We start from the raw sequence: 17654 nt of genomic DNA on the forward strand, positions 1-17654 counted from the left end.
TGGTTGAGGCTACAAATACACACAGCCGCTCTATCACATGAGGCATACTGCTGCAACGTGCTATGGTTATGAGCCGAGTTACGCCGTGTTGCAAGTTTTGTGAGATGCTTTTTTTGATATTTAATGGATCGGAGTACATTTTTTATTTTTCGCCGATATCCGATCCAGTAATTTAGGTCAGTATCGGACCGATACCGATACGTAATATCAGATCGGTCCATCTCTAGTATATATACACACAAACTGTCTTTGAGTACTTTTAAGCCCTTCACCCATTCACAACCTGCTCAACCCCCTCAGCCGAAGCCACTCAAACATGTCTGAGAGCACGAGCTGCCTGTTAGCCTTCAATGACGATTTTGGACCTAAAAAGGGAGCATTGAGTACAACCAGAGTATGAAGACAGTACTCATACTTGTGGTGTGTGACCCAGAGTTAAACAAGTTGCTCATCCAAGCATTGCTGGAGCACTTGCTAGCTGCACTCCATAATCTGGCAGAATCAGCAAACTGATGGTAATCCAAGCCCTCTGCCACTCACCCCCAACTGGTCACGGCAGATGCCTGCCCCTCCGTGAGCCTGGTTCTGCTGGAGGTTTCTTCCTGTTAAAAGGAAGTTCTTCTTTCCCACTGTCACTAAAGCACTTGCTCACAAGGGGTCATATGATTGTTGGGATTTTCTCTGTTTTCTTTGCATTATTGTATTCAATTCAATTCAATTTTATTTATATAGCGCCAAATCACAACAAAAGTCGCCTCAAGGCGCTTTATATTGTACAGTAGATAGCACAATAATAAATACAGAGAAAACCCAACAATCATATGACCCCTATGAGCAAGCACTTTGGCGACAGTGGGAAGGAAAACCCCTTTAACAGGAAGAAACCTCCGCAGAACCAGGCTCAGGGAGGGGCGCCATCTGCTGCGACCGTTGGGGTGAAAGAAGGAAAACAGGATGAAAGACATGCTGTGGAAGAGAGACAGAGATTAATAACAGATATGATTCGATGCAGAGAGGTCTATTAGCACATAGTGAGTGAGAAAGGTGACTGGAAGGAAAAACTCAATGCATCATGGGAATCCCCGGCAGCCTACGTCTATTGCAGCATAACTAAGGGAGGATTCAGGGTCACCTGGTCCAGCCCTAACTATATGCTTTAGCAAAAGGAAAGTTTTAAGCCTAATCTTGAAAGTAGAGATAGTGTCTGTCTCCGAATCCAAACTGGAAGTTGGTTCCACAGAAGAGGGGCCTGAAAACTGAAGGCTCTGCCTCCCATTCTACTTTTAAATACTCTAGGAACAACAAGTAGGCCTGCAGTGCAAGAGCGAAGTGCTCTAATAGGGTGATATGGTACTACAAGGTCATTAAGATAAGATGGGGCCTGATTATTTAAGACCTTGTATGTGAGGAGCAGGATTTTGAATTCAATTCTGGATTTAACAGGAAGCCAATGAAGGGAAGCCAAAACAGGAGAAATATGCTCTCTTTTCTAGTCCCTGTCAGTACCCTTGCTGCAGCATTTTGGATTAGCTGAAGGCTTTTCAGCGAGTTTTTAGGACATCCTGATAATAAAGAATTACAGTAGTCCAGCCTGGAAGTAATAAATGCATGAACTAGTTTTCAGCATCACTCTGAGACAGGATATTTCTAATTTTAGAGATGTTGCGCAAATGGAAGAAAGCAGTCTTACATATTTGTTTAATATGTGCATTGAAGGACATGTCCTGGTCAAAATGACTCAAGGTTCCTCACAGCATTACTGGAGGCCAAGGTAATGCCATCCAGAGTAAGAATCTGCTTAGATACCATATTTCTAAGATTTTCAGGGCCGAGTACAATAACCTCAGTTTTATCTGAATTAAGAAGCAGAAAGTTAGCGGCCATCCAGGTCTTTATGTCTTTAAGACATTCCTGCAGTTTAACTAATTGGTCTGTGATACCTGGCTTCATGGATAGATAGAGCTGCGTGTCATCTGCATAGCAGTGAAAATTTATGCTATGTCTTCTAATGATGCTGCCTAAGGGAAGCATGTATAATGTAAATAGAATTGGTCCTAGCACTGAACCCTGTGGAACACCATAATTGACCTTAGTGTGTGAAGAGGACTCTCCATTTACATGTACAAATTGGAGTCTATTAGATAGATATGATACAAACCACTGCAGTGCAGTACCTGTAATACCTACAGCATGTTCTAATCGCTCTAATAGGATATTATGATCAACAGTATCAAACGCAGCACTGAGGTCTAGCAGGACAAGCACAGAGATGAGTCCACTGTCAGAGGCCATAAGAAGATCATTTGTAACCTTCACTAAAGCTGTTTCTGTGCTGTGCTGAGCTCTGAAACCTGACTGAAACTCTTCAAATAAGCCATTCCTCTGCAGATGATCAGTTAGCTGTTTGACAACTACTCTTTCAAGGATTTTTGATATGAAAGGAAGGTTGGAGATTGGCCTATAATTAGCTAAGACAGCTGGGTCTAGAGATGGCTTTTTAAGTAAAGGTTTAACTACAGCCACCTTGAAGGCCTGTGGTACATAGCCGATTATTAGAGATAGGTTGATCATATTTAAGATTGAAGCATTAATTAATGGCAGGACTTCTTTGAGCAGTTTTGTAGGAATGGGGTCTAAAAGACACGTTGATGGTTTGGAGGAATTAATTATTGAAGTTAACTCAGAAAGATCAATTGGAGAAAAAGAGTCTAACTTAACATTGATGGTACTAAAAGTAGCTGTAGATAATGTTACATCTGTGGGATGATTATTGGTAATTTTTCTCTAATGATAAAAATTTTATTTGTGAAGAAGTTCATGAAGTCATTACTAGTTAACGTTAAAGGGATTGTTGGCTCAGTAGAGCTCTGACTTTTGTCAGCCTGGCTACAGTGCTGAAGAGAAACCTGGGGTTGTTCTTATTTTCTTCAATCAGTGACGAATAGTAAGATGTTCTGGCTTTGCAGAGGGCTTTCTTATAAAGCAGCAAACTATTTCTCCAGGCTAAATGATGATCCTCTAAATTTGTGACACGCCATTTCCTCTCCAGCTTACGAGTTATCTGCTTTAGGCTACGTGTTTGAGAATTATACCACGGAGTCAGGGACTTTGGATTTGAGGCCTTAGTTTTCACAGGAGCTACAGTATCCAGAGTCGCATGCGTGAGAGGAGGTAAAATTATTAACAAGATAATCGACCTCTGTTGGAGTAGCGTTCAGATAGCTGCTCTGCTCTATGTTGGTACAGGGCATTGAAGATGATAACAGTGGGTGGATTATATTCTTAAACTTAGTTGCAGCACTTTCGGAAAGACATCTACTTTGATAAAGTCTACTCTCCACTGCTGTGTAATCAATTATTGTAAATGTAAATGTTATCAGGAAATGATCAGACAGCAGAGGGTTTTCAGGAAACACTGTTAAATGTTCAGTTTCTATGCCATACGTTAAAACAAGATCTAGAGTGTGATTAAAGTGGTGGGTGGGTTCTTTTACATTTTGAGAGAAGCCAATTGAGTCTAATAACAGATTAAATGTGATGTTGAGGCTGTCATTTTAGCATCTACATGGATGTTAAAATCACCCACAATAATTATTTTATCTGAGCTGAGCACTAAATCAGATAAAAGTCTGAGAAATCAGAGAGAAACTCTGTGTAAGGCCCAGGTGGACGATAGATGATAACAAGTAAGACTGGTTTCTGAGTTTTACAGCTGGGGTGGACGAGGCTAAGCATCAGGCTTTCAAATGAATTAAAAGTCTGTCTTGGTCTTTCGTTAATTAATAGGCTGGTGTGAAAAATTGCTGCCACACCGCCCCCTCGGCCTGTGCTTCGAGATTTCTGGTAGTTAGAATGACTCGGGGGTGTTGATTCATTTAAACTAACATACTCATCCTGCTGCAACCAGGTTTCTGTAAGGCAGAGTAAATCGATTTGTTGATCAATTATTAAGTCGTGTACTAACAGAGACTTGGAGGAGAGAGACCTAATATTTAATAATCCACATTTCACTGTTTTACTCTTTGGTTCAGATGTGGATACTGTATTGTTCTTTCTTTGTGATTTTTTATGTTTAAGTTGTTTATTGCTGGTTTTTGGTTTGTTTTTTGTCTTTTGGGAGCTGACACAGTCTCAATGGAGATGGGTTTTTGGGGGGGTAGCAGGAGGAGAGAAGCTGCAGAGAGGCGTGTAAGACTGCAACTCTGCTTCCTGGTCCCAACTCTGGATAGTCATATTTTGGGGGGTTTAATAAATTTGTCCATATTTCTAGAAATGAGAGCTGCTCCATCCAAAGTGGGATGGATGCCGTCTCTCCTAACAAGACCAGGTTTCCTCCAGAAGGTTTGCCAATTATCTATGAAGCCCACATCGTTTCTGGGACACCACTCAGACAGCCAGCAATTTAAGGAGAACATGCGGCTAAACATGTCACTCCTGGTCTGATTGGGGAGGGGACCAGAGAAAACTACAGAGTCCGACATTGTTTTGGCAAAGTTACACACCGATTCAATATTGATTTTAGTGACCTCCGATTGGCGTAACGGGTGTCATTACTGCCGGCGTGAATTATGATCTTACTGTATTTACGTTTACCCTTAGCCAGCAGTTTTAAATTTCCTTCAATGTCGCCTGCTCTGGCCCCTGGAAGACAATTGACTATGGTTGCCGGTGTCTCTAGCTTCACATGTCTGAGAACAGAATCACCAATTACCAGAGTTTGACCCCGGCGGGTGTGTCGCCGAGTGGGGAAAAAACGCAGTTGAACACATGAACAGGTTGGTGGTGTACCTGGGGCTTCAGTTTAAGACTATGCTTCCTCCTCACCGTCACCCAGCCGCCCTCTTTCCCCAGCTGCTTGGGGTCTGCCGGGGAACAGCTAGCGGGGCCTATGCTATCTTCGGCTGCACCAGCTACAGGGGCCTGGCTAGCTACGGGTGAATGAAGGGTGCGAAGCCGAGTCTCCAATTCAGTAATCCTGGCCTCCAGAGCTGCAAATATACTACATTTGTTACAAGTATCATTACTGCTAAAGGAGGCCGAGGAGTAACTAAACATCTGACACAATGAGCAGGAAAGTGCAGGAGGGACAGGTGAAGTAGCCATGGTGCTAACGAGTCGGCTACGAGCTAAGCTAAGCTAGCGAAACAGTAAAGAGACAGTGAGTGAATACTTTGGCTATAAATTAGGTAGTGAGTACACAGAAAGGGTGATTCAGATGAAGCACGTTAAGATTATACTATGAAAAAGGGATGTATCAAAAGATTTAAATTAAATTGCTAAGCAGAAAAGCTACTCAGAAACACCACTGTGTTTGAGCAGGAACAGGAAGTGATACTCTACCACAAAGCGAGCGAACACCAAGTGACAGCGCCCGAGTGTCTTTACCTTACAATAACTGAATTGAATTGTAAATTATGGTATGGTTACATGGTGGAAAAGGAGGCAACTTACGAAAAAAGTCGACCCAAGATACAACATAAACAGGTAGAAAATATTTTTCAGTTTCAGTTTTAATATGTGACAATATTGTGCAGGCTCATGAAGACGTACAGGATTAAGTCACTTTACTTATTGTTGTACAAAAGTATTAAACAGTTAAGTTACTGTTAAAATTTCCAGGGAAAACACTTCCTAGGTTACTTTTGTGCTAACATTTGACTTGTGCTGTGTCACTGTATACAATGCTGTGTCACTAGTATTGCACTATAATGCTGCTGGCGGCACCTTGTGGCAACAGATTCACACTTTCGATGGCATCAGTGACAGTGGCTCAATAGAAAAGACGTACAGAAAATGCCCTTGAGTTTGTTCACACTTATAAACGCTGCCTAGAAGCTGCGATCAGTATTTTTTTTTCCACATCCTTAAAAATATCATTATTTCAGATTTCCTTGAAATATTGTACTATAATTTAGAGGTTGTATTACCCACTCCTAACACGTTGTACTATTTGAAAGAAAACATGAAATTAAAGGAAGGCAGATGAAGGGCATTAGTTCAGAAGTGTGAAGAGTTTGACAAAAAGTTAGAGTTGGAAGAGAAAAACAATCAACAAAGGTGAGGGGAAGAATGACAGTTTCTTTAATATCCGGCTGGCGGGTAATGTTTTCTTACACAGCAGTGTGCGTCTGTGTGTGTGTATTTTCCAGTAGTTCATTTCACATCCCTGGGGATTTCCCAGCTGTCAACAGACCATAGCTACATAAAAAGGTGACTGACAGATGGAGCTCTGGTTCAAAGGCCACACCTAGTTAGTGTCTAATTATTAAAGAACACAAGACTCCAGCAATGTTTACACACTTCGTTTTCTGTACTGTGCCGATGTGTAAGTAGTCTTTTAAATGTCAGTGTCCTGTTAAAGCTAATGACACTGGCTCCTCATTCTGACATGTTTCTGGTTTTTCAGCATTCAAAAAAAAAGGAAAACTGTCAGCCAGCGGATCCACAGTGAAAACACCGTTCCCACCCCAATACTTGCGTCCAATCTGATTTTAATGGGCCTCACTTCTTTAGCCCTCAGCTCATTTCCGCCTTTCCCTCAGAGCTGTCACTCACTGGGTCAGCAGGGAGAGAGAAAGAGAGCGCATGCTGTGCCAGCTGTCTAGAGTTACATCTACCCTTATGCTTTTTGGGTCTAATGGCAATAAACTTTCCGAAAGCTCAAAAGGCCATATAAAAGAACTTGCTAGAAAACAAACGCATGCATGACTGCCCTATTCTCACACATATACATTCACATATACACTAATGCAAATGTATGCACACACATTACATATTGACTCTGAAAAAGGATGGGGAGGAAAGTGTGTATGCTTTGCGTGAGCTCATATGCAGGTCAAGATGATGTCCCATCTCATATCTGTCAGCATACAGAGTTTATTTACTCGGTAAGATTAGCATTTGTTGACCTAGTCACATGATCTGAGAGCGGGAGGTGCAGAACCCTGAGCACCCTAGAGAGTCAAGATCAGGATGTGATGAGAGACACGGGCCTGTGACCTAACACACACAGCCATGCACACAATCATTTGAACAATATGACCTCCTCCTTTTACTTTCAAATGTTAAATTTTTCCCATCATTCCTCTACTTTGACTTTTGTCACCCTCTGCTGTTCTTTTTAACCCCCCCTTCCTTCTCTTCTTCCACTGGTGAATTCTTTTTCTTTTTCTTAACACTGAAATATTAGCCAAAGCAACACATGAAAATGCTTCTTACGCTCTTAGCTCTTAAAATTAACCTTGATAAAAGATATCAGTGTATTACTTAGTTACAATTTACCCTGTACAATACTGACTTAGTGAGCAGAAACCTTCTCTCAGCAGATAAACAGCACCTCATTTATTAGTTGATGAATGAAAAACCAACTGATAACAACTTTAGTCTCCTTTTTACTAAGCCAAAAGCAAAACATTCTCTTTTATCAATGACAAAATATCTGCTTTTTTAGCAATTAATTAAAAGTTAATCAAAATAAACTGAGTCCTACAGTGCATCAACTCTTCTCTCTCATCATTTCCCAGTGATTAAATGTGCTTCACATTTCTATTACAAAGAGGAATTCCACCAATTTAACACTAGACCTGAAAACTCACTCAGCCTTACAGTACATCAGCTCTTCTCTCTCATCACTGCCCAATAATTAAATGGTCCTCACATCTTTATCAGGAACAGGAATTCTACCAATTTAACAATATAGCTGAAAAACTACTGCTGCAAAAAAGCACTACATGTTCTGCAGTTTACACCCTCTCTTCTACCTGCTTTAACTATATTCAATAAAGCCTTAAAAAGAAATTTATTATTACTTTTTTTGTAGTACATAGCATCTAATACTGGATCCATCATGTACAGCTGACAGTCATTTAATGTGACCTTATTGTATTTGCCTGTGTCATCCTCATTCCTTTCCGTTTTCTACTTATTTCCATCTCCTCATAGCCTTTTCTTCCAAGACCACATGGAGAACAATACTGCATTCATAGCTGATGCTAACAGTAAGCTCACTGACCAAATGCTCAGATTGCCTTTCTCGCACAATTACATACCCACTCGCAATGCAGAAAACCAACACTGAGCCAACTCCTGCTTCATACACATGCATGCACACACGCACGCACACACACACACACACAGACAGACCCTGGAAAGAGTATAAAAGACTTGGCAGTGCACACAAACGGACTGAGAACGGCAATTAAACAAGCAAAAACAAATGTCCAAACATACGTCATGCCTGATCTCCATTAATTGAATTAGTCATCCTTAGCATCATCTGTTGACACAGCTCTCAGCCAAGTTTATCTTCTTTGTCCCTGCTTGCCTGTTTTGCCTTTTTTCCTCATCCCTCTCATCGCTTTTTCTTTTTAGGACTTCAGTTACATTTCTGCTCGCTTGGTTTTGCCTAAAAGATAAATGTCGCACCCAAACTCTAGTGACAAATAACTTGTGCTTTGGAGTTTAAAAGATGCAAATGCATAATCAAATTATTGTTGGTATGAAATATTTGATCTGGACTCTCTTAAAAAGACCATCTTTGATAACAAAAGTAAATATGAAACAGAAAAATAAAAACAAACATAGCTGCCTTATTGTACACTTGGAATATTTCTCTACAATGACAGCAGCAGACAGTCAAAAAGCTAAAAGCTCACTTACCTGATATGTTCCAATGCCTATGTGTTTGGGATCAATCTTCACAAGCTCAGCCAGCGGATCTTGGACACGTCTTCCAATCGACACTGCCATCACACACACACACACACACACACACACACACACACACACACACACACACACACACACACACACACACACACACACACACACACACACACAAACATAAGATACCTCTACGTCTCATGGGAATCCATGGTTTGTGTTTTTCATGAACTTGGTATTTGACTCACAGTTATTGAATATGCAAATCCACAGTAGTATGCGTAATTACTCGATATGCTAATTGTCTGCATATTACTGTGTTGGCCTGAGGGCAGGCCAAACCTAATTGTCATTCCTCCACCCCCACTAATAATAATTAAAGCTGGCATTCAGCTGGAGTTGCTGCACCTGTCATTTAGCTTGCTGATAGACGTTTGAGCCATGAACCTTTAAAAACAACAATTTATCCAGTTCTGTGCACCTCTGGCAGAAACAGTGAAATGTAGCACACAAACAAATACACAATACTCCTCAACCAACATTGGGTTTGAGTCTTTAAGGCTTTGGTCACACGTCTTTTCTGATTTTCTGAATGACAAAGAGAAAAATTACAATAATCTTATTCACATACGCACAGCATTTCCCCACGAGCACACACCGAGAAGAATAACACAACCAATCAATTGTGTACTTACATAACCATGGGCAAGACAAAGGCGATGCCAGCTCTGGGCGTTACCGTACACTGTTATGTCTTTTCCATTTATGTAATTTTTAAAAAGAGAAAAAGCAATATATACATAAATATTTTTAGTATTTTGAGCTTTCCTAAAAAATAGACCTTAAAAAAACTGCTATACTCCCCAAACTTTGGCTTCACAACACAATTATGACCAATGATTTGCTCATTCATTGATCTATTTCAGGGAACAGTTTGTCCCTTCATTTGTCCTTCATTTCCTGCCCTTTCCACCGTTTTGTGTATGTAGTATGCTGCATGGGATGCATCAGATTCTGATCTTTGAGGTGGAAAAGGCAGACAAAGGGAAGAATAGGATGTAAGAGAGGGAGTATGTCTGGAATCAATGGTTCTCCTCTCTCTCCTCTGGCTGCGGCAGGAGCCTGCTGCCTGAGATAATATTTAGACAGGGATGGAGTTTCAACCCTAGCCTTGCTCAGTACACCACCAAAACTCTCCTATACTCTTTCCATTTATCCTGTCTCTAACCCCCCCACTCCCCCCCCCACTCTGAAGGGAGGTTATTTGTAAATGGAGTCCAGCAGAACTCTCCAGCACTTATTGAAAGTTTATGAGCCAAATACAGTACTACAAAAATGGGAAGCAATGAAGAGCACAACAACTGACGAAGGCCCTGGCCAGACACATTACTCAGGAGAAAACGGAGACATCCAGCCTTCTGGTGAGACACTGATGATGTGGCTGCACAGTTTTTGTTGCAGAGCATGAACTGAGAAAGAAAATGAACTGCTCGCACTCCCCAGTATTCACTTATTTATTGCACCACAAAAAAGTGACACGTCAAGTGTCATTACTCTCCTTCACATCACGAGCTGAAAAAACTTGATTACAACAGGCCAACTTTTAAAGAGATGCAGCATGTCTACAATGAGTGACTGAAAACCAGTTAGTGACAGCAGTCCTCTGATCAGAGGGGAGACGGGAGAGCAGAAATAAGTGGAACAAAAACAGTAATCCCTGGGAATGGGTAAAATATTACCTATTACCACTAGGTGTCCCTAATCTCACAATGATCAGTGTAATAAGTCAAAACCCCCTGCATACAGTGTTACACAGCCATTCATTTAAACTAAGGCAATAGCAAAGATACCCCCAAAAGGCAAAACAGACACACACTGTTATTCATGGTGTCGAGGCTTAGCATCCAAATATAAATTCAGTAGATTTCTTGAGGTTTTCGTTATGGGTATAAATATGGCTCTCTGCAAGTGCTCTGTGCTGCTGACCACAGGATACTAGTGAGGAATAATCCAGCCTCGGCTGATTTATGGTTTTTATAGAGGAAGTCTGCTGGAAACATTTATTCTCCAAAACTCAGTGTGATTCCTTTATATTCTACTGTGTTTTCAATGATGTAGTATGTGCAGAGAGTTAGGAAGAATTGGCAAGGGAGGCAGAGAGGTAAAGCAAAGCTAGGCGACAGTGGAGAACCAAAAAGCAATGCCAGAAATTCACTGATGTGTGAAAGCATTTTGCAAAAAAAAAAAAAAAAAAAAAAAAGTGGAAACTAAAATTGAAGCTGAAATCAGTGGATATACAGCTGTTCCTGACTTATCAAATTTCCAACCTTATTCATAGTACTATCCACAAAAACAAAACATTAAACCAGGAAAAATCTAATTGCTACTTGACAACAATCAAGCTTTGCAGCTTGGTGTACCTGCACTCCTAAGGTTAGGGTCCAAGTCTGGCATCTCTTGGACTGCCTCGGGACTCACACTGTAGATGGATGCTCCTGCCTCATTGGTTATACTAGAGAAGATATGGGAAAGAAAGAAAAGTAAGAGTTAGAAAAGTAAAGGATGGCTGGCAGAGATGTATAAAGGAAAAAGGGAAAACATACAGGTTGGACAGTGGGGGGAAAGGTGAAAAAGAGGTGAGAAAGATGGGTTTGCACAGGGAGAAAATTGTGAGTTAAGGAGAGGGAAGAGGAAACTAATTAAAGCAGCTATTACTACTTGAGAGACATCATCATAATCAAACATGCCTTACATCTTTAATAACCCACTTGAAAACTCCTTAAAACAGTTACTTTATTTGACTCTAGTTACCCCCTTTGTAGCCATGACAGGCCAAAATAGCATCATGACTAGTAGTCCTGCACCCTTAACATTAAGATCTCAGTTACAGTCTTTCAAATGCCTTTAAGTATTCTGACACTTGGCAGCAGGTGTAAAGAACAACTTGCACTCCAAATGCATGTATGAGTCACTGCCTCATGTACCTATGAATACTTAACATGTTCAGAAGAAGTTAGTGAGTCAGTTAAGTGATTGAGTTAATTTGCCCACTGTATGGTATGCACTTTAGGCAACTATATATTCACAATCATACATTTTTCTGCATATATGATTCAGAATATGGTCACTTTTCCACACTGAACTCTCACAAAATAAAGTGTGACTCAGTGGTAAGATACAGAACCTCTTTACAGCAAATCATGTGGCACTTCTGCCATCTAGTGGTAGTTTTGGTGCACTGTTTGCCAGTATTACTATAGACCAGGGATGTCAAACTCACTTAACCTCGTGAGGCACACACAGCCTATTTTAACCTTAAGTGAGGCATATAAGTGCAACTTCTCTTTCTGTCAGCGTAAAGAAACATAACTAAACATTAAATCCCTGAGATGTCTCACAATAACAAAAAGAAGTGCAATTTCAACAGCACGCTTCAGTTTTTCTACATGATAAATGTGTGAAATTACAGAAAAAGAAATAATTTTACAGATCATCCTTTATTTATAAATCTAAAAGTTTCTGTTAATTCACAAAAAAGGTGAAATTTATATAACAGGAAGTGACAAACATGAACTTTTCTGTCATTTATTAGTTTATGTATTACTTAACTACTTGGAAGTAATACATGGTGCATTATAAGTGTCAAAGGGTAGGTCTATATCACTAGGGAACAAAAGGAAAAGCTGTTAATGTAATTAAAATACAATTAAAAGTTCAAAATGCTGCATTCATTCACATTTTCCAAAGCCATGTCAGGACTGAGTCATGATGTCAGTCATACCAAGTTTCAACTAATTCCTAAGTAATATAATTCTTCTTTCTGCCCAGTTATCTATGAGTTTAAGTAACATTAAAAAAATCAATTTACATGTTGCTGCAGAAAGAAAATCATTAGATTGATGCGTAGGATATATAAGGTTAGAAAATAACACCAACAGTCTGCCTTAATATTTTACATAATTAACCATTAAATAAACTTTTAACGACTCAACTGAAGTCGAGCTCTTTGACAATTTCAGTATTCTTGTTGTATTTCATATATATCTTATAATTAAATTACCGGCAACATAAGATTAACATGCTACGAATTATACAATTTCCCTGTTAATGCATTTAGTCTAAAGTAGGCTGCTTATCATCCATCACCACACATGCAAGATGGTGGTACAACAAAGCCACTGATACCCGTGTTAATGTTGGTGACACACAAATGAAACTGCCAAATTGTTTAGTCCTCCTATTCTCTTGAGGGGGACTTGGAGAAAGAAAGAAAGGGGGAGTTCCCTCAGGGCTAACCAATATGACAAGAGGGTCAACCCCTCCCCTATGTCCAAAACTAAGGTCTTCCATAGTGCGCTCACACACACAAACACACACGCGTGCACATATACTATCCCAGAGGCCTGGATCTTGCTACAACAACCTTGCCAATTATAAGTATCTCATTAATGAGGAGTGGCAGAGGCCGTCTGATGAGAATCGCATTTAAATTAACTTGTCTGTCCACCCTCCCTTTTTCTTTCTCCTTCCCAATATCTTTATTCAGCCCTTTCTCCACTACACTGTTCTTTTTGTTAGCCTCCCATCCATCGCGCTGACAGCTGACATATCGCCATGGTGACACTACTAACGAGCAATGGCACATGACCTTCAAGGAGGTCAAGGCAAAGCTGGTCATTAACCTGACACACATGGGCTCGCGCAGAAACATGCAGGCTTCCAGAGACATAAATGTACATGGTAGGTAATGCAGATTAAGACCGAAGATTTAGCTTATATAAACAAAATCATTCACTATACCTAAATCTCAATTTTCCAACAGCAAATGCAAAGGGCCAAATAATTATATATGTATTTATATACAAATCAATGTGTATTTCCCAACCCTGATCTCGCAGAGTGGGCAGGTCATCGAGGTGTAGCACCTACAACGTTTATGTTTTTCAAGAAAAATTACAACAAGAGAGAGAGAGATGCTATAGACAGAGTAAAAAAAATAGAGAGATGGAACCATGAAGCATACACAGGACATATGAAAGTTGAGAATAGGGTGAGAGAAGAAAGCAAGGCCACCAGCCCCTATCACGTCTGACTTAATTAAGGCTGCTGCTGGGGCATCTGGGTAACCACTGTCATGGATACAGCTCTGAGCCCTCATCGCCATAGCATCTATGACTGCAGCCATAGTGAGGGGATCGCCCTGGCAGCCAGCAGAAGGTCATCTGTGGTTGGATGGTGGATGAATGGACAGATAACACACACACACACACACACACACTCTCTCTCTCTTTTGTATACAAAGTCAGTGGTTGCCTCTTGGTGTGAAGCAATGATTTCTGGCCCTGTAGGGATATCTTTCACTCGCATGTTCATTTGCTCTCTTAATTGTACACACACATAAATATAGACTTGCCTCTAGCCATGCCCTTTCCTGGGGGAAAGTCACAAACTCGATGGTCCACACACACACACACACACACACACACACACACACAATAACTGGCATCCTGCTACTCCTCAAGAAAACAGAACTGTTATTAGCCACAAAGCCCCAACTCAACAACTTGAAGAAAGGGATGCTGTAACTGAATATCTGTCTGTTTAAATGTTTGTTGTTTAGGCCCTATGGTTTTATATTTCACTAGTCTGATATTTCTCTTTTTAATTTGGAAATGTATACCCTTACACTTGAGATGCTTCAGTTCACATAATTGTTGCCAATTTTGGAACTTTTTATGCCTTTTTTTCATAAAAGAAATCAATAAAAAAATTCAGTAGACAGCTGTAGCATCCACAGTCCATGCACAGTCAATTACCAGCAGGTGCAGTCACTTGAGAGAGTAAATCAAGTAAAACATGCCTAGTAAAGAATATATATAATATATATGTGTAAAATACAAAATATGACTAAATGCTGATGAATAAATCCCCCAAAATTGATTCTGTTTATCTGGATGTAGCGTTTTCAGTGGGAGAAATTATGAATTTAAAAAAGCATTCTGTGTGCTGGAAAGATTAAGAACTTTGAAATCACTGATTTTGTAATTCAGCTGGACAACTAACCTAAACCTACATCATAAAACAAGAGATATTTTTTAGAATGAAGATGAGGGATATAATTGCCAAAAGTCAGTCACTTGAATTCAGCAAGACTAGCATGCATTTCACTTGCTTAAAAGAGATACCATATAGAAGGCGAGTGTAGGTGGCTGCAATCTGCTGCTTAATATGCAAAAGAAACCAGCAAAGGGTATTGATCTCCAATACCTTTCTTTCTGTGTTAATGATACCCAGTCAAACTGAAGTAGAAACCTTCTTATTTATTGCTTTACTTAAATATGGTAAGGAAAAGAGTTTGAGAACACAAACTTTGTTGCCCAAATATATCTAACCTGGACCATGTTTTATACTCCAGCAACTGTGTTTGTGTTCAAGATACTTGGATTGGCCTCATTTTATTGCCTCAGAATGAGCTGTAACATCAGATGTTGTCACCCAAAAATAAATTTGCACGTGCACACACACACACACACACACACACACACACACACACACAAAAACACACACAGTAAGTTTCTCTGTCCCGGCTGCTCAAACAGCTTCGTTCCATTGTTCAGTCAGCTGCAAAGCTTGACCTGAGGGAGACAAATTGAGGGATGCGCCATATCGCGCTCTCTCTCTCCCTCTCTCTCACACACGCGCGCACGCACACACACACACACACACACACACACGCACGCACGCACACACACACACACACACACACACACACACGTCGGTTCTGAAGACAATGACATTTTTCACAGAGAAAAGCGTCCAAATGGCAGGTGTCAGAGGCCGTCAGTCTCTTTCGAGGCGCTAGAAGGCAGGCAGCCGAACGCACACACACATAAACTCCAACTGCCAGTGTGAAGCATGTCTGAAAAGAGCAAAGCCTCACAGACACTCATGTCAATCTGGTAGCAGGAAAGGCCTGCACTTGTGTCATACACAAAAGCATACACAACCACATGCAAACACGCAATACACACATGGCATGTCACACACATTCATCACACATTTTTGTCACACAAGACTATTGTGGGGAACAGTGTAACCCTAGGGTAAAACGTGGGGAAGAAGGGACAGAGGCTGGCCACCAGTGAGCACGGTGGGAGGAGCGACAGGCCTGTGGCTCCTCAGAATGAAAGTGGCAGACATTTACTGTCCACCACCTGCAAATGCCAAGTCCTCAACCCAACCCAAACCATCTGTGACTATGTTAAGCTAAAAAAGTCCAAATATACCTTCTTCAAAAAACAATACTGCTTGAATTATTTGTTTTTTTACAAGCCGTTTAGTTCAGTAATGGAAAAAGCAAAATACCTCCAAAAGCTCCGTGAGGATGAAAGGAAAGAGCGCAACAAAAAGCTTCCTGCTTTGTGCCAAAAAGAAAGGGCAAACGAGATCAAATGAAAAAGCTGTGAAGAGCACAGAAGGTGGGCACAGATGTCACAGTGCTTTTCATGCCCTTTAGACTTTCACACTTTGATGGGCAAAAGGTTTCAAGGAAAAAGTAGAAAGTAGCTATCCCACTATTATTAACACATAAGTCATGCCATCATAGTTCAATTCAAATTCAATTAATTCTTCTTTCAGATCTCAATCTTTTTTTGTTTCATTAAAAAAAAGCATGGTAACACCGTGACTGATTAAAAGAAATGTCTACTATCTGCAATACATGAATGCATTTTTACTTTATACATAATAACAGACAATACACATTAATTTTGCAACTAACTAAACTATTTATTTAACCCATCCTTTTAAGGTTAAACAAATAAATACATTTTCTATATATTTATTAAGTCGAAACTCTGAAGGTGAGGACTTTCCTTAAATAATCATGATAAATGCAAATGATAATGTTTCTTCTGACCTGTAAGTTTTCCACTAACACACAACTTGGATTTTGTTCAAAAACATTTAGCTAAAACAACCACATCTCAACCCCACGAGCCACAACCTGTCCTCAAAGTATTAAAAGAGATTTTGTTCTGTTATATTTTCTTCTGTCTGAAATGTTTACTCAATACTTCCACCATTTTCTGCATCAGACTCGATTCATTATGAATTTTAAGGCAAAGACATAACCTCTTTGTTTACCCGTGGGTTTATTTTCCTCTTCTAATATGAAGATGCACCCCAAAGCCAAGCTGAGGCCTTTCCATGCCTCTAAATCCATCTGTCCCTCTGCACCACCTCCTATCCAACCTTCAATGGGGCCTGAGTGCCTGGATGTCACTCAGTCATCGCTTGTCCTGCCACTGTATGTTCATCACTCTCTCAGCTTGGCCCTGGGAGCATGCCTGGACACAGGACATGACAGGGGATACACATACCCGCACCCACATACAGTCATAAATACAGTCTCCACCACTCTCCTCCAGGTCCATCAGTAGCAAGTAATAATGATCTCATCCCAACAGGAGCGAGCCAGAGGGCAAGACAGTCAAGGACTTATTGTAAGTGCGCCTGTGTGCCAGGGCAAACAGGGGCTGTTATTAGACACTGCTATTTGAGTTTTTCTTCTGCTGCTTGTGTCGATCTCATCTACAGTATGAACCATTTAAGGAAAAGTAATGACTAGCACGAGAAAGAGAAATGGCATAATACTTTTATCAACTAAAAGTATAACTTTGACAAAACCCACAGCTCAACGACAAGTAAGAAAGGGACGAAAGAAGAGATTCAATTAAAATAAACTGTAGCAAAAGTCACCAAATGGCCTAAGTAGTTTTATTATGACAGAGCAACACAAAAAACTATTTCATTTTAACACACTGCAATTTATCAGGTCATTTATTCAACGCAACAGGACTGGTGGTTGGAGTTGTGACATGTAAGCCCGCAGGATCTGATTGTGTGTTTATGAAAAAGGATAAGAGGGTCAGTCATCCTACTGCCTTGAGGAGCGACAGAGAAAGTGGTCAAGAAATTGGATGTTGTTTCTG

General features: G+C 40.4%; 1 protein-coding gene across 2 annotated transcripts in view; it reads right to left on the reverse strand.

The window, feature by feature from the left end:
• srbd1 (S1 RNA binding domain 1) overlaps positions 1 to 17654 on the reverse strand; it is a 58700-nt gene that overhangs the window by 16445 nt on the left and 24601 nt on the right. For both annotated transcript variants that reach the window (XM_031746792.2, XM_039622151.1), the window contains exons 15-16: positions 11082 to 11173; positions 8659 to 8741 (exon numbers count right to left, since the gene is read on the reverse strand). In XM_031746792.2, the coding sequence (XP_031602652.1) occupies positions 8659 to 8741; positions 11082 to 11173 (175 nt within the window). The remainder of the gene's footprint in view (positions 1 to 8658; positions 8742 to 11081; positions 11174 to 17654) is intronic.

Source organism: Oreochromis aureus, linkage group 13, assembly GCF_013358895.1.
Source record: "Oreochromis aureus strain Israel breed Guangdong linkage group 13, ZZ_aureus, whole genome shotgun sequence".
Lineage (NCBI taxonomy): Eukaryota > Metazoa > Chordata > Actinopteri > Cichliformes > Cichlidae > Oreochromis > Oreochromis aureus.